Consider the following 18383-nt stretch of genomic DNA (forward strand, 5'->3'; position numbering starts at 1 on the left):
AACTCATAAGAACAGCATATTTTTTGGGTCAGTAGCATATGTTTATCATTACCAGAAGTGGAACCTAAAAATCAACATAATTCTATTTTTTTTTTTTTTTTCGAAAAAAGAAAAAAAGAAAACAAGGCATACATGAAAAGACCAAGAGCGAATCAACTCTAAAGCTACAGTACTTATTCGTTCAAAGTTCAAAAATAAAATTCTTGGCACTTAGCTGGAAACTCTATAATCTGCTAGTTTACAGAGCAGGAGGTAACAAAAAACAACAGACTCAACAAAATCACCCATTTTCTGTACTGGACAGTAAACTCAAAGAAGAGAACCTGCTCTTTAATTCTGTGGCCAAGTCTTCCCTGCCTGACTTCTTTAGGTGCTTCAAAACTCTCATATACACTGCAAAATTTGGTCTAAGACCCTTCATAATCATTTCGAGAAGAATATTTCGGGCAACTACAACGTTTCCTTTCTTCTGATGAAGGCTTGCAAGCAAGCTGTAAATTGAATTGTATGAGCACTTATACTTAACAACTGACTCAACCACATACTTATATGCTTCCTCATATCTCATCGAATTGATGTAGCCCTTGACAAAGGCAGCATGTGTGGTAGAACGAGGTTCAAGACCAATTGAAACCATCCTATCAAGACTCTCGGATGCAAGATCGAACTTTCCAAGCCGACACCAGTAACAAATAAATATTTCAAAGGTCAATGCATCAGGAAGACAATCCCTTTCTCGCATTTCTTCAAGCACTTGACATGCTTCGGCAACCTTATCACTCATACATAAACTACTAAGTAGATAATTGTAAGCATTGACAATTTCAACGCAACCTGCTCGCCTCATCTCATCCAGCATTTCCCTAGCTCCTTCGAAATCGCATCTCCGACACTTCTCCCTAATCAAAATATAGTAATAACTCGCCTTCCTCTCCGTTATCTCTATCACAAACTCCGCCATTTCAAAGGAACCCAAAGTGCCGAGCATTTCAATCAAGGAGTGAACCCCAGAGGTTCGACATGACCCCCCAGCTTCATTCAACACCTCTACCACTCTTCTCACAGAATGCATAATGGAATCCTTGTTCGAAACCAAAACAGGTAAGAACCCAAATGCCTTCTTGGACAGACAAATTCCTTTCATCCTAAAGTCATTCAGAATACAAAGCATGGCCTTGTAATCATCTAACCATCCGCAATTATCAACAGCCAAACTACAAATATCTGAATTACAATAAAGATCCGGCTTCGAACCTCTAATCCAAGCAAAAAAACGCAACGCGGACACTCTTTCGAAATTCAAAACCCTAAAAACCTCGGTAATTGAAGCAATAGATAAAGAAACGTTCATCGAATCCAACTTGGACTCCAAATCGTCATCATCCCTCTTAATTATGCCAATCATTTCTGAAACTTGCTTCGGAGTAGCATTCGCCCTAATCCCATCAATACCCATCTTTCCAACTTTAACATTTTCAGTAGAATTCATCATTTCTAATCCAACTGAATCCGAAAAGAATCGGAAGCATCTATTACTATATGGTTTAAGCAAACCTAGATTCAAGATTTGATGTCTCAGCTCATTACTGTTATATCTATAGCAATATAAAGATTGTGAAGATTCAGGAAGTGGGTGTGATGCAGCAAAAAATGAGGATGACCCATTTGAGGAAACCAGTGGATACAGAGAACTAGCAGTGGATTTTGTGTTAAAATGATTGGAATGGAAGAAAAAATTTGGCGAGGGTTTGGGTGAGACTAGGGTTTTAGGAGAAAGAAATGGGTGTGGGGAGTTAGAGAAGAGAGAGTAGAGAGATTGAGAATTTGAGAAGTACCTGAGCTTCTTGCAGATGCTTGGGATTTCCATGGTAGATTATGGTCTTGGATTTGTCATTGGCTGAGCTCACATATAACACACACAGAGGAAGGGTTTTGTGAGAACGGAGAAGTGTACTGAGGCAAATGAAATGAAATGTGGTATATTAATTGCAAAATAACCAAAGTTTATGTTTAAGAGGATCTTCAAACTTTTCCTTCAAACTGGATAATTCTTCCAATCTAATTTATAAAAGTAATATGTATTCATTTTTTAATAACATATGAGATGTACATATGTTTTTAATAAAATTAATTTCAATATATGCATCTCACATGTTCAAGGGACACATATTATTTTTATAGACTAAGTTAAAGGAGATTCTTAGTTTGAAAAAAACTTTGTAGAAGTTTTTTCTTTGTTATTAATAAAATAAATGGTTAAATATCTTATTCACCTATGGTTTAACAACTTTATTTTGTATCCCTTATGGTTTAATTTTTATTACAGGAAGTACATGTGATTTACATAAAAACGGAGATGGTATATTCGTCTAAATTTCGTCCAAAATTTTATGGAATGCAACGTAAGCATCATTAACAAATTGACACGTGTTCATATAATTAATTAAAATAATAATAATTTTTTAAAATAAAAAACATTAAAAAAGTATATTTATTTTTAAAAACAAAAACAAAAACAAAGTTTGGGGGTGGAACCGTGGAAGGGCAATTTAGCCATGGGAGTGGCCTGGCCACCCCCATCTGGCCGGGTGGCTCGCCACCCCCAAGGCCTATGGGAGTGGTTCAGCCACCCCAATGGGCCAAATGGGGGTAGTCGAAACTAACTCCAAACTCATTAGTAGGCGTGTTAAAAAAATACCGGGAAACTGGGGAACCGGTTAAAAAAAACGGTAACTGGGAACCGATATATATAATAATATATTTTAATATTTTATATATGTATTAATTTTTTTTTTTTTTTTTTTTGGCTTTTGCTTTTACTTTAGGAGGTTTATATTTGCTTTTGAGTTTTGATTTAGGGTGTTTATATTTGTTTGTTTGTTTTAGAGCCCCTCGTTGCCCTCTGCCTCTCTGTCTCCTCTTGACTTCTCCTTATCTTTCTAACTTGGTCAATCTCTCTCTCTCTTAATCTCTCAACTTTTGCGTTAAAGAGAATGAAAGAAGAAATAAATAAGGGGAAAGTCCACATAACCCTCTCAAACTACCACTCAATTGACAATGTCCTCCCCAAACTTTCAATTGTGACAATGTTCCCCCCAAACTACCAAAAATGGTCAATGTTCCCCCCAATGACGAAATTACCCTTAATAAAATATAAACAAAAATACTAAAACTTCTAGAAAAAACCTAAAACTAACAAACAAAAACAAAAAATCCAAACTTGGCCAATTTTTTCCTTTTTAAAATCAATTTTATAAGAAAAAAATTAAAAAAACTTAGATTTTTTTTTTTATATATAAAAATTGAAAATTTTTCGTTTTTTTATTTTATTTTTGTTTTATAATTTTATTTAAATACAAATTTACGTTTAAAAAAATTAAATTTTCGCTTAATAAAATGAAATTTTTTGTTTTTAAAAACTAAATAAAAAAATAGTTTTTTAAAAAAATAAAAATTTCCGTTTTAAAAAAAAATAAAAAATTTTGTTTAAATTTTTTTAAAAAATATTATTTTTAAATTAAAATTTTTCGTTTTTTTTTTTAAATAATTAAAAAAAAATTTTAATTTATAGGGATATTTTTGTCTTATTGATAAATCTATAGGGGCATTTTTGTCTTATTGCTAGCCTTGGGGGGAATATTGACAATGTTTTGGTAGTTTCGAGGGGACATTGTCATAATTGAAAGTTTGAGGGGTACATTGTCAATTGGGTGATAGTTTAAGGGACCCGTGGACTTTACCCAATAAATAAAGATAGGAAAGAATGAATGAGATGGTGAAGATGCGTTAAGCAACAGGGGGGAAAAAAAAATGGAGACGATGAAAACCATGGGCATGAAACAGGGGGTAGAGAGAAAAGAAAAAGAATAAGAAGAGAAGAGGAAGTGGGGAGCAAAAATAAACCCAAAATACAAAAATTTAAAAAAACCGGTTACCCAGTCTAGATAACCAGGTACAAATTGGAACCAACCGGTTATTGTATAATCGGTTAACCGGGAACCCGTTACCCAGTTCCAGCTTTCCAAAATCAATAACCGAGGTACCTCGATTCTAATTCCCGATTTTGGCCAATAACCGAGAACCGGAATTGGATTGACACCCCTACCCATTGGGGGTGACTCGACCACCTCCATATGGCCAAGCGGGTGGCTATGGTTACCCCCAAACTTTTTTTTTAATTAAATATAATTTTGTAATGTTTTTAATTTTAAAAATTATTATTATTTTTTAATTAATTATATAGACATGTGTCAAATTGTTAATGGTGTTGACGTAGCGTTCCATCAAATTTTGATCGGAATTTAGAGAAAGGTACAATCTCCGTTTTTATGTAAACCATAGGTACCTCCTGTAATAAAAATTAAACCCTAAGGAGCAAAAAATAAAGGTATTAAACCACATGAGGAATAAGATATTTAACCCTAAAAAAGAAAATTTTCACTTAACTTAAAGTTTCATCTTCCATCCGATATAATTTTTTAAGTCCTCAGCAGGGATGTGAATTCCCAAAATACTCTCATTTAAAAAAGAAAAGAAAAAAGAAATAGGGTAAAGTTCACTTAACCCTCTCAAACTACCACCATAATGATAATATATCCCTTGAACTATCAATTGCGATAATTTACCCCCCAAACTACTAAAACAATAACAATGTACTTATGTACCCCCGATTTTAACAAAATGACGAAATTACTCATACTAAAATAAAAACAAAAATGCTAATTTTTTTTTTCAAATTTTAAGGGTATTTTTGTCTTATTAAAAATTATAGAGAGGTAATTTCATCATTTTGCTAACATTAGGGGGTACATTATCATTATTTTGGTAGTTTGTGGGGTAAATTGTCATTGGGTGGTAGTTTAAGGAGGTTAAGTGGACTTTACCCAAAAAAATATTATTTCACCCATTTTTTGTCTAATTTAACTCTAAATCCTAATGGAAATATGACATTGTAAAAAATTAAAAGTTTGATAAACTAAATTGAGAGTTTTTGAAATTTGATATGACATTGCAAAAGTGATAAAAGTTCAGAGAGTTAACTCAAGTTTCCCTAAAATGAATTACCATATTAATGACTTTTGATTCATTTAGGATATGTTTGGAATTGCAGTTTCAATAAGTGCGATTTTAAACATTGCGTTTTTAAAAATTGTGTTTTTGAAATCGCTGTTTTTAAAAATCACAAAGGCGTTTGGTAAAATATTTTTTTATCAAATACTTATTATGCAAAATCGTGATTTTGATTTAAATTCGCACTTATTCAAATAAGCACCGCATAGTCTGCTTATAGAAATTGCTGAATTTTTTTCCTATTTTAAATTAAGTATTTTTTAAATCGCAATGTCAAACACCTTACCTTTTTGCAATATATTTTAAAAACGTAGATTATTCTTACGAAATAGCAATCTCAAACACACACTTAGCTAGGTTAATCTATACTCTAAGGTTGCAATGTCACACCGAACCACCCCAAGCACCTAGGGGTGGTTCGATATCCTCCTCGCCTTTTGTTTTTTTTTGTAAGTTTTAATTTTGTTGTTATTTTATTTTATTTTATTTTTAAGTCCACATACTCTCCTCAAACTACAATCTTTCCTCCCCCAAACTACAATAAATGGTTGATGCCCCCCAATCATTATTGAATTTTAATTTATTACTGATTTTGAAAGACACGTCACATTTATGATAACTCTAGTAAGCTCTTAGTAGTCTCTAAAAAATCTTTAATTTTAGAGGTAACTTAACTTTAAATCCCTAAATTATCAGGCGATTTTAGAAGGCTTTCCCAAACTTAAAAAACTCTCAATTTTGACTCATGAACTTCTAATTACAATCAATTTAAACCCCTCAGTCAGATTTAACTGTTAACTTCTCTGATTTACCCCTAAAATGACCAAAATATCCTTGATTTTTTTAAAACTTTTTTTAAAAAAATTATTTTGGAATTAAGGATAAATTTGAAATTTTATAAAACGGTCAAGAGTATAAACGTCATTGTCTTACTTTTAACGTTTAAAATCTTACGGATGAGTTTAAATTGATTGTAATTGAAAGTTCAGGGGTCCAAATTGAGAGGTTTTGAAGTCTGTAAATTTTTCAAATCGCATGGTAATTCAGGTGTTTAAAGTGAAGTTATCCTTTAATTTTATCTCATTGAGAGGTATATGCCAAAATTTGAACTAGTAAATGAAAAATAATGATTAATTTTTTTAAAAACAAAATCTAGTTTTTGTTTTTAAATCTAAATCTAGAAGCATGTTTGGAATTGTGCTGAAAAGTAGAGCTTTTAAAGTCCAAAAGGAGATTTTTAGGAAAAAAAAAAAGAAAAAGAAAAAAGAAGCTTCATTTTTAAATTTTCCAAAAAATGTTTTTTTTTTTTTTTGCAATTTTTAGAATAAAAAAGTCAAATAAATACTTTCAAAAATTTTACCAAGCATGCCAATTTGTTGTTTGACACAGTTAGATATTAAAAGTACAGTTTACTGATCTCCTTAACGTAATTTCAAACATGCTCTAAGAGATGTTTATGCCATATATTTAAGTTGAGAAATACTATAACATCTACTCGTCTTTTTCTCGTTCTTCTATAATTGCCATAAATCACGGGTGCAAAATTGGAAGGAAATAAAAAAGAGAAAATGATTCTTCATATTCCCTTATTTTTCTCTTATTCTTTTTGCGGCACTGTCAATTAATGCTTAAATCAATTTTAATTAATTGAGACATCTCTCTCATTTAATTTTTCAAATTTACTATTTTATTTATCATGTGGGTCTTACAAATTTTTTTTAAAAAAATTATCAAACAGAAATAGATAGAAGATAAATGGAAAATGAATAAATAGTAATAATGACTGAGAAATTGACAATTACACATCAGGGAATTATAAGAGTAAAACAAGGAAATAGGAAAGAGCATTTCTCAATAAAAATCTTGTAATGTAGACTGATGAGTAATTTTAGAAGTCTTTTGTGTTTTTTTTTAGTCTTTTTAAGAATGATGTGGTTATTAAAATCATTATTTTATCAAAATTTAATAATAATCAATCATAAGACAAATGATAATTTTAATAATCACATTATTTTTATAAGAACTTAAAGAAGAATATAAGAAAAACTTGTAGTATTACTAGTAAACCAAGCCTGCTGCCTTAAAAAAAAAAAAAAAAAAAAACAAACAAACCTGAAGCCTGCTTAATAATGCCTTTAATGATCCTTTCAATCTCACAAACAAAACCTTGACTGGGCCACTAGAAACTCGCCACGTGCTTAAAAAGAGCCACGCGCTTCGAATTTTCCTTTGCAAGAAAGACACCAATGCAGCGGCCTGTGGCACACCACGTTCCCTCTTCTCGAATATTCTTCCGCATTCGTGCTTCCTAGAAATTTCAGCGTCTCTGCCGAACAACCTTTTAGACCCAAAAGCCCGTCTCTCGCTCGCCTGCTCTAAACTTTTCTCTGCAAACTCTCTCGTCCTCTACACAAAAAAAAAAAGAAAAAAAAAGGAAGCGAAACGGTAGACAAATGGCGTCGTTCAGCGAAGCTCCTCCTGGCGATCCAAAGGTGGGAGAGAAGATCTTCAAGACCAAGTGCGCTCAGTGCCACACCGTCGACAAAGGCGCCGGTCACAAGCAAGGTAACTCCATCATCTCTCTCTCGCTCTCGCTACTCCTTTGTGTTTACTTTCTAATTTCTTGTGTGATTTTAGAGATATATTATCGTAACTGTGTTTGATTGGATTGCGATGTGTTTGGATCTGATGGATTCGGGACTCGTTTCTCTTAGCTTTTAGTACACGCATTTTTATTCTTTTGTTTAGCGCTATTTGTGCCGTGTTTGGATCTGATATGTTTTAGGCCTATTTCGATTTAGGTGAAAGAATTTTCTCAGATCTGACTTTTTTTAGTCTTATAATATCTCCGAGGGGAAGAAAAAATTAAAAATCTGAGGTTTTGCTTCCGAACTTAAAGAACAGAATTCTAAAAAAATTACTTGATTAAGCTGAATTACTGAACTAGGTTTGCTGGATTTTAAAATATAATTATACCTTTTCTTTTTGTTCTTGTCTGGATTATGATTTTTCGCATTGAGGGGTACTAAAAGCTGAAATCAAGCTTTGTAGGGAATTATGAGTTTGTTTCAAAACTCCCTATCATTGCTATTCAATATACACACACACGCATTTGTTTTAGTAACAGAAGATTGTTATAGATGTTATAGATCCTTTTCCATCTTTACTGTTATGTGGCATAAGATTGGTATTCTTTTAATGATAAATTTACTCATACTTATAGTTTAGCTTGATTTTTTTGGCTTATAAGAACCAAGACTGTCAGGATGTTACAGTATTTCTGTTTTTTATCAGGGCGAAACCAAGATGTTTATCTAGGGGGCCAAATATAATTCTAAAATTATATTTTTCTAACAGTTGATTTTTGCGAAATTTTCAAGTTTTTACACAAAAATATGCTTTATTTAGTAATATTGAATTATAATATAACTCAAAAACACATATAAAAATACATGTTGGTCAATTTTAAGTTCATATGTAAAAAATAAAAAAGACAAAAAATATTCGAGGCTCCTTTAATGAATAACAATCATCAATTATCATATCCGTCAATCTTTCAGGAATTTCCTTCTCTAAACAACCAGATAATCTTGAAGAAAATTCATCCTCCATTTTATTTTGAAGTCTTGTCTTGCCTTCTCATTAAATTTATTATTTAAATTTTGTAATTATCATTCTTTTTTTTTCTTTTTTTTTTTCTTCATATTTCATTAACTATAACATTTAAACTTTTTGAACAAAAACTGCAGTTTGTTTCAACTGAAACTCCATAATGGAAAAATGTTAAAAAATTGGACATATCATTATTTTATTCATAATTATTATAGAAATTCTAACTGAAGCTTTACTTTTATTTTTCCTGAGCAATTGAAGCGTTACTTGTTTTATTATTTTATTTCTCTTTAATTGAGTCAGTGTAATAATATAATAAAGGTTTGGTGTACATGAAGTGGCCATGCTTTGGAGGGGTTTCTTGTTATGAAAAAAAATAGTAATAATAACAACAATAATAAAGGTTTGATCTTACACGTTGTTATTTTTTCTTACACGTTGTGATTTTATCACGTGGTTTAATGTGTGAGTACTACACATCATCCTTTATGTGATTATTTATTTTTTTATTCTTATTTTCTGCTGAAAACAAAGTTAAAATTGTTTTGAATGAAAACAATGCTTTCAATTGTTTTGAATTTTTTTGGGTGGGGGAGTGGTCAAAATCTTTGTGGGGGACCCCCCCCCCCCCCCCCCCACAGTAGCGCTGTCCCTGCTTCTGATGATGTGGGTGTTGTGGCCAACAAATTTTCCATTCTGGAGATTCTCACTCAAGTAGAGCAGGGATGGCGTGTATCAGCATTGTGCTATGATCAGTGCACTCTGTTTCCGAAAGAGTTTTTTGTGAGATCGATTGTATTCTCAACAATCATCTTCCCCCAATCTCATTTTTTCCTTGCATCTATTACTCATAAAAAAAAAAGAACAGATTCACTCAAGAATGTGCGCGCTGGGACAACCCATTATTTCTCTTGAAGAAAAGCTTTCCAGTTTATTTATCAGTTCAAGATAATATGCTTTGGAAATTTTTGCGCCTTCTATTTCTTTTTCCTGCTTTTTTCTTGTTTGAAGTTTTGGTCTTGACTACATGAACTATATGAAATTTTCAGGGCCCAATCTGAATGGCCTCTTTGGAAGGCAGTCTGGTACTACACCTGGGTACTCTTACTCCGCTGCTAACAAGAACATGGCTGTGAATTGGGAGGAAAAGACGTTGTATGATTACTTGCTGAACCCCAAGAAGGTATGAAAAAATAAATCTACGCCACTACCATCACATAGAGAATGCAGTGATCTAGTATGGTGGTATTTTTTTTAATGTTTTCCTGCTTTTAATATGAATTTAGTAGCCACTCCTCAATGCCTCAAAATATCATCTACTTTGAAAGTTTGATGAACGCAATTTTGTTTACTTTTCTAGTTTACCCTTTCTTTGACTTGAAAAGGAAAAACAACCCTTCTAGAATTTTTTTGTATGAGTTTAAGTTAAGAAGGATAGTTTGGGAAAACTGTGCTTCTTATTTAAAAAATAATGCATCAAATGATGCCTCCTAGACATTTGGATTTTTTACACAGGACCCACACTATTGGATGAAGAGAGTATTAAATTTTGCCTTGTGGCATGGGATAGGTTAGGATTCAACAGGAAAATTTTATTCGGTCCTATGTGATTTCTATAAATACAAAAGAGGCATTGTTATGATGATACAGTGATAGTGGAAAACTAGGATATGCTATAAAAATTGCAAATCTAGTTAACTCATGTGGCAACAATTTTTTGTGCAAATAATCAAACAAACACATCAATGTCTTATGATCCTGTTTGCTTGCTTTTCTGAAGCGTATGAAGTAAGGACTTGTTCTAGATCAGTTCAAGGGGAAATAATAGGACAAATTCACGCACATGGATGGGAGAATGAATAGGTTTGGAATTGAAGTATCATGCTTTATTCAAAGGTTCAAGAATAAGCATTGTATGTTTTCGAATTACTAGTAAACATGAAATAAGGGTCTTTCACTTGCACTCTCAACACTATATTATATGTGTGCTTGTGCCTGGTAGTAGAGACTTCTACAATTGCACTACCCAGTGACCCTTATAATTTGTAGAATGGTCTTACAGAGAACCCTAAATGTTTCTTAATTATCACCTTGGATAGGGTCAAATATTTCTTTGGATTCTTTAGATATATCACCTTGGATATTTTAGGGGACTGATTCATTGGTGTGGACTATTTGTCAGATATGACAAGATCACTTTTATGCCTCTGTTTTTCAATTTTCATTACTGAATTTTATTTCCTTTTCTTTTGTGCAGTACATTCCTGGGACTAAGATGGTATTCCCCGGACTGAAGAAGCCGCAGGACCGTGCTGACCTTATTTCATATTTGAAGCAATCTACTGCATCCTAAATACTTATCCAATACTTGTAGTTCCCCAATTCCATTTTGCAGTTGTTGGAGATTAATTCTCACCACCGTGCGGATGAAGTACTATTTTTTACCAATAAATTAGACCAACTAGGTCTGCAATGCTGTTTTGTTAATTGATCATTGCATCTCAAGAGGTTGCCGTAATTGGCAAATGCAACATCCAATTCAATTAGCCGTTTGTGACTTATCTCATGAATATTTGGGGTGGAGGAACAGTTTGATAATGATTATTTTTGTTAGCTTCTTGATGATAATATCCCCACATGTTGTTTCACTACTGGTTTCTCTGTGTTCCTTTTCCTTGCAACCGAAAAAGGTTATATTTTCACATGAATATATTGCTGTTGAGAAGGGAGCAATAAGTTGCTTTTGGAGACCATGACCATCATGGAGAAAAGGGGAAACGATTTATAGTAAAAGCAAAACAATGGCACTTCACCCTCTCGATTGTTTATAATCGTTGGTTGGAAAAACTGTGAATTATATTCTACTTTTGAAATTGGTGATCAAAAAGTTGTCAAGGCTGTTAACGATCCAAAACTGAAAGAGCAAATTTTTACTACCAAAGAAGAAATATAGAAATAGAAGTACCTTAATGTCCTCGTTGGAAACACCATGAACGAGATTGGATATGTAGAGCTTGGTCTCCTCGGTCTCTATGGGAGAGGCTCCACCCAAGTTCTCTTCCATGTACAAATTCTTGCTGTAAGTTTATTGGGAGGGGGAAGTTTTGTTGTCATCCAAATCAAGTGATTTAAGATGCTGTACGTTCTTTAAAAGAGTACAAGGATGCAAATGCTCGAGAAGGGGTTCAAGCACATTTCACCGCTACAACGGTACCTTAGAAGTGGTAACCTCTTTCATCAGGAATGTACAAGGTAGATTGGGATGTGTCAATTGATTCTATGAATAAACGTATGGACATTGGCATCATTGGGAGAGATTGTGTGGGCCAGGTGAGTGCAACAAAAAGTAAGACTATATATGTAGTATAAGAACCCGTGGTAGTAGAAGCAATAGCGGCATTGAGTGCTCCAGAGTTTAGTCAAGATTTGGGGTTACAAAGTATTATCTTACAAGAAGATTCATTGCAAGTGGTTAATGCACTAAAAGCTATGTGACCAAATTGAAGCAGATATGACCATATGGGCAAATAGTAGTAGATTCTAAGGGCGTTCAAAATACATTGGAGCTGGCATAAAAAAAAAAATTAAAAAAAAAAAAAAAAAAAAACTTTTCCTTGAATGATTCTATATCATGACCATAAAGAAAACAATAAGAGTCAATATCTAAGATCTGTCGCCTGATTTTGGTTGGCAAAATGGAATTCATATAACTTTTTTTCTTTTCAAATCGGCATTGAAAGCTAATTCAAAAGAATTGTATCTTGTGAGCCAATTTTGTCACAAATGAAATCTATAAATCTCTACTCATTAAACGTAAGGGACGACTTTGAAGCATCTCCCGCTAAAGATAGGGTCAATATAATATACCGTATTTTCAATTGCTTTTCTTGGACCGTTGGGGCACCTTCTACTGTAATTCATGGTACAGATTTTTTTTTTTGTTGAATTAGTCATGGTGGTATAGGGCAAAAGTTCCATTTTATATCACTTGTTAAATCTCCTCATAAAATGCAGAACCAATTAGGCACCAACAATGTAAGATTCCATTTATATCCTCGTGGGCTTCAGCGGCTATTAGAAATGAAGACGAAAATTCTATTTACAACAGATAATCAAATACATACAACGTCAAGGGCTTGATTACTCACCCTTAACGAAGAGATACAAAGTGAGAATTAAAAAAAAAAAAAAATTAAATGCACAAATTATATTTCTTTAAATGTGATAAGTTTCAATCTCTGAAAAAATTCAACCGTAACAGAGTATTGGAACAATTAATCATACATGTTTTCAATAACCTTTTATTAACAGCACTTTAGGAGGAAAGCATAGAAAAATAGAAGCCGGTTACTCCAGATCAGTTACATTGAAATATTGGTCCAAATCGAAATCATCTTCACTCAGTCCGGTTGTGTTGCCCGGATATCCCAAGTCTTTGTGAGTTGATTCAAGTGCGGCTTCAATGGCTTCAGCGTTTCCATCATGACTGATATCCTGCAAAATCCATAAACCAGTTACATATTATTAGTAAAGATTAGGACTTTAAAAAATAAATAATCTACAAGCAGAAGAGAATAGTTTTTGACAAGGAAAAGAAAAATAAAAGCCTATTCTCTTATCAAAATATGGTACAGAAAGTAAAATATAAAAAAAAATTACATTGTATTCTTTCAGGCCAGTTCATCTCTATACACAAACTCAACTCCAGAATTTCCTCCGACATATACCAACCTAATTTGAAATAAATTACCAACTTAATTTCATCCAATTATGACAAAACCTATGCTTAAACCCATTTGCAATAAGCAGTTATAACTTTCTGATAGCAAACAATGTTTCAACTTTCAAGTATAGATGCATTAAAGGAAATTAAAATGGCAACTACCAAGATTATTTCTTGTTCTTTGCTTTCAGCAAATAGTTTATTGTTAAAATTTTGCTGGCAAACAAAATTTGTAAAGAAACATGGTACATTAAAAAATACATGTTAAAGGATCATTCTATAATAATGAAATCTTATTGCTTTAGCTCCAGGTTAAGACCAAATTTCCAAGCACATCAGAATTTCAGACATTAAAATACCAAATAATGATTTGTTGGACACATATCTAAGATAAAATGGATATAATAAGAAAATAAGAACAGCAAGATTGAAAGTTAAACCTACAACACAGATAGTTGAATGGGAACAAGCATGTGGTACACCGCTTAGCCTGAACTATGGAAGGAACAATATAGATTTTTTTTAAAGCTAAAAAAAGAGTCTACAAATAATTTTAAAGATTGTTTTAAAAAAATATTGAATGTGATAAGGTAGTCAAGTCAATTGATATATAACTGTTGGCTAGTTTGCTCAAAATTTTATAATCTATTAAGAGTAACTTTAACATTACTTTCCAAATTGCCTTTCAAAACAGGCAAAGAACGGAAAGGTATAAAATGAAATTTGGATTGCCAAAATTAGCATTCTCTATCATATGCATTATGCATTTTGGATCAGCTATCATCAAGATCATGGTACCATTGTGAATTTAGGAAACTCTAAAATATAATGCAACTGAATAACACTTGATGTAACTATCACATCGTAAAACATGAGATAACTGAACAATGTGCAAAGCTCTGGGTAAGTCCAAAAGCCAATAGATCAGAAACGCAATTGTAAGAAAAAAATGATAAAGACGGTTACAAACCTTATTCTTGCCATCTTCAATTGAAATCAAATTGTTGTCTTCCGTGAAGGGTTCAAGCAGTGCAAGAATATCATCATAATTATCAACAAGCGCTTCTGGAAGAATATCACAATCACCCGAAGCTAGATTAACAACATCATTACTGCCAGCCATTGTAAGCCCCTCACAGTGGGCTGGCACAGTTTGAGATAAGCCTGAGCATGACCCCAAAACTAAGCCACCAAAAATCGAGGAGTCAATAGCAACTGAACTGCTACAGTTATTAGGCAGTGCATGAGTTGGGGTAGACAAACCAGCAGAAGGGCCAGCTTTTACACAGTCAACTTCATTATCATCATCCCAGTCTTCCTCCTTAAATGGTGCTCCGTATTGAGCACTATTTTTTGGGCCTACACCTCCCTTTTCAAATATCATACAAAGAACATATGCGTTCTGCAAGACAAAAAAAAAAACATTTTGATAATGAATTCAAATCTTTACAGGCACCAGAACACCATCAACTGGTCTATATGCAGGAAAAACAGATGGAAATAACTTATAGAACATGCCCAAACATGCAAAAACCCAACTAATACAGTAGCAAAAATGAAACGTCTACATATTGGAAAGATTGACAAATAATATGGATCAAGAAAGCACACGCACAACTATGATGGGTTTGGCAAATTTTTTTTTTTTTTTTTAATATATATAAGTAATCAACCTCAAAGGGAGGGAGAAAAGGAGATTTGAAGGCATGGTCACTAGCCAGTTGAGCTACCTCTTGGGATGAAGTTTGACAAAATATTCAATTAGCTAGAAGCATTCAAAGTCGAGATAATGGTTGTCAAGTTGCTGTGCTATGTTTCTAAAGCATTCGCAATGTATGAGCTGGATGACACATGCAAAAAGACTAGCTGTGTGAATATAAAGGACAAAAACAGAGACCGTATTACCTATATTTGCAGCATTCCAAACAAATTGGGAAAATATTTTCTCCATTTTATAATATGACTGACATGTTCATCAACAAAAAGTAACTTTCAGGCAGTGCAAACACCAGAGATAGAAAGTATATTTCTTTTGATTCTACAGGAATAGCATCATACCAAAATATGATAAATAACTAGGCATTACCTGAACAACTCCTTTTTCTTCCAGATTTTTATCCTCAAGTTTGTATTCATGCATGACCCAATCAGTTCGTTCACCTCGTGGTGCTTTTCCTCGGTGAAAAATCAAAGTTTTTATAGACCCCACCAACTTTTTATTATAATTAACAGGTCTATCCTTTCCAGTGGTTTTCCAGTACCCAAATTCAGTTGCACGATTCATTCTAGCCCCACATGAATACTTCTTCTCCACATGGCAAAAGAAGTACCATTTCAGATCCCCATCTTTCAAAAGAGACTTATCTGATGAAGGAAAAAAGCACACTCCAGTAAGAAACACAAAGAAAAAGTACAATGTACCAATCATGCAAACAAAAGAATGTATATAAGACTTCTTATGTACCTGGAAGGTCCCAAGGAGCAAACTTGTAAATATCAACCTCTGCAATGGCTTCAAAACAAAGCCTTTTCCCCATTACTTTCCTCTTTAAATAGTACATAACCAGCTCAACATCAGTGGGGTGAAATCGGAATCCAGGAGCCAGGCGCGATGCTTTCCCCATCAAGAAATTCAAAACAAGACTAAACACTACCGTTTTCTATAAAAACAATTTCTAAGCTCTACTGTGGAATGCAATGAGAATTATGCTTCCCACAAAAACAAAACAAGCAATTTGTCAAGTCCAATGCCGAAACAAGATCTTCCACGACCACCGGAGCCTTCCCCTATTCATGAAACTAAAATTGCACCGAACAAGTGACCAATGCTTCCCGTTGATGTCAAAAGACATTTGGTGCGCAATGATTACCTGTTACCAACATTATTAGGCACACAACCCAACAAAACCCAAGAACGAACGGCAGACTTGAGAACATAAACTAACCAACCAACAATCAAATTTATAACTTTTTTTCAAGTGCGAAAGGTACACAGAACTGTATATAGTGGATTGCCAAAATAACCTGAAACAACGTCTCAAAACCCAAAATAAGAATCGAAATTTACCGTGAAAGAACGCCTCAAAACCCCAAAATACGAATCGCAAACTTATTGTGAAAGAACGCCTTAAAAGTAAAAACCCCAAAATAAGAATCCGCCAATTAAGTAAAAATATAAAGAAGCATCACATCTTTCACTCGATCAAACCAAACCCAAACAAAATGAACATGCAAGAGGCACATAAATCAGATAACTACTCCCATAATACAACCTCAGCTCCAAGCCTCGAATGAACAGAAATCAAAATTTGTTTTTTTCCGTATTCTGATCAAATCAAAGCGAACCCAGGTGAACCAATCAAAATTCCATTACTTCTAATCGCATAAACCCAAAAAGCCTAAAAAGAAAGAAGAAAAACCCAAAAAATCTAGCATGTGAAATAAGATGACAGTCAAACAGGGCCAAAAGACAACAATAAACATCAAAACAAAAATCCTAAAACCTAAGCGAAACCAAAAGCAATAATAGAAAACAATGAGAGAGAGAGAGAGAGAGAGAGAGAGAGAGAGAGAGAAACCCTAGAGATGGTACCTGAAGCGATGAAGAGCCTCAGAAGAGAGGATTTTGAGCGCGGTGGTGTGGTGTGGTTGTGGTGTGGTGTAGAAGACAATTTTGGGTGGTTTTATAAAAGAAAGCTGGGAGAGAGGGAGACTGTGTGTGTGGGGCCGGGTCTTCAATCTTATTGGCTACGAAGGTCACTGGAAATTCACTCTCTTTATTGGTCAGCTTACTTCACATGGTTAGTGCTTTATGACGTATAACCAAGAGTTGTGAGAGACAAGAAATGCACTTTAGCACTCTCACGTATAAATGAGTTGAAGCTGCCACCTGGTAAATAAATCTCGGATCCTATTGACACTATTGCCTTTGTAAGCCTTACATTTTTAAAGATATTTGTAGATTACTTATAAAAACAAAATAAAATAACAAAATTCAACTCTCAGCCTGCTCCTATATTATTGAACTAATTAGTATTGTCTGTTCATCCTTTTTTTTTTTTTTTTTTTTTTTTTTTTTTTTTTAATAAAGGTTAATTTAAAAATTTATGAACACTGTTGCACCAACTCAATTATATTGAAGCGAAATAAAAGTTGAATATGTTGCAGAACCAAATTATTATATCGAGCAATCATTAAAACATATTGAGATGGATTGATTAATTATTTAATGAGATTGATTAATTATTTAATGACCAATGAAGGAAAAATGCATTTTTCCAATAAAAATAGTGAATTTATATTATAGATCTTGAAAGACAAACTTTTGGTGAATAATTATATTAAAAAAAGAAAAAAGAGCACTATAAATGAAGTACTGGTTTGTTTTATTAAATGGTCCATCCATAATGGAACGATGTTTTATTCAATATAATCTTAAATAAATTAGGTGATATAATGTATCAAGACCGTGTACAAAAGATACTAAAATATAAAGGATAAATTCGATATTTTTTGTAATAAGAATATAGAGTTACTGAATTTTTTGTTCGTACATTTAATACTATTTATTACTCAAATTTAATTAAGAATACAAATGATTTACTCCAACTTAAGCAAAATTTATGAAAAAACTACATTTTTAACCCGTACATATATTTAATCCATTTAGATTTATAGATGATTTGTTGATGCAATTAGGACTATGGACATTGCCATGGTCCTTATTGGTTTTAAAAATTCCCCAACACCCCCATAGGCTTATTTGGATTTTCACAATAGTGGTTTGTTCTTTTATGAAAATTTGGATTTAGATCTCGTACAATATGGTTGTCACGATGAAATAAGACAACTCATGTGACTTTAGGTTGTTCGAACACTTGTATGAATATGTGAGACTCGAATAGGTTCTCACATGAAACAATCTTATTACAATGTAATAAGACAACTCTATTGTACGAAATCTTTGTCTCGAAAATTC

The 18383-nt window shown here is 33.1% G+C and overlaps 3 protein-coding genes and 1 non-coding gene across 4 annotated transcripts; 2 read left to right on the plus strand and 2 right to left on the minus strand.

The window, feature by feature from the left end:
* Nucleotides 1-159: 159 nt before the first annotated feature.
* Nucleotides 160-1967, minus strand: LOC132182049 (uncharacterized). The gene has a single exon (XM_088516284.1). The coding sequence runs from the start codon at nucleotides 1865-1867 to the stop codon at nucleotides 281-283; it is 1587 nt and encodes a 528-aa protein (XP_088372410.1). The 5' UTR covers nucleotides 1868-1967; the 3' UTR covers nucleotides 160-280.
* Nucleotides 1968-7375: 5408 nt separating this feature from the next.
* Nucleotides 7376-11333, plus strand: CYTC-2 (cytochrome c-2). The gene is made up of 3 exons (XM_059594341.2): nucleotides 7376-7635; nucleotides 9732-9865; nucleotides 10940-11333. The coding sequence occupies exons 1-3, from the start codon at nucleotides 7524-7526 to the stop codon at nucleotides 11033-11035; spliced, it is 342 nt and encodes a 113-aa protein (XP_059450324.1). The 5' UTR covers nucleotides 7376-7523; the 3' UTR covers nucleotides 11036-11333.
* On the plus strand, nucleotides 9399-9492 carry LOC132183522 (small nucleolar RNA snoR135). The gene has a single exon (XR_009440480.2). It is a non-coding gene; the product is annotated as a small nucleolar RNA snoR135 (small nucleolar RNA).
* A 1533-nt stretch (nucleotides 11334-12866) lies between the features above and the next one.
* LOC132183030 (NAC domain-containing protein 82) lies at nucleotides 12867-17095 on the minus strand. Its single transcript, XM_059596421.2, has 5 exons — nucleotides 16998-17095; nucleotides 15870-16275; nucleotides 15492-15769; nucleotides 14376-14807; nucleotides 12867-13176 (listed from the first exon to the last, which is right to left on the minus strand). Exons 2-5 carry the CDS (start codon nucleotides 16027-16029, stop codon nucleotides 13030-13032), a joined length of 1017 nt encoding a protein of 338 aa, XP_059452404.2. The 5' UTR covers nucleotides 16030-16275; nucleotides 16998-17095; the 3' UTR covers nucleotides 12867-13029.
* Nucleotides 17096-18383: the final 1288 nt, after the last annotated feature.

This window comes from Corylus avellana, chromosome 5 (assembly GCF_965113065.1).
Source record: "Corylus avellana chromosome 5, dhCorAvel1.hap1.2, whole genome shotgun sequence".
Taxonomy (NCBI): domain Eukaryota; kingdom Viridiplantae; phylum Streptophyta; class Magnoliopsida; order Fagales; family Betulaceae; genus Corylus; species Corylus avellana.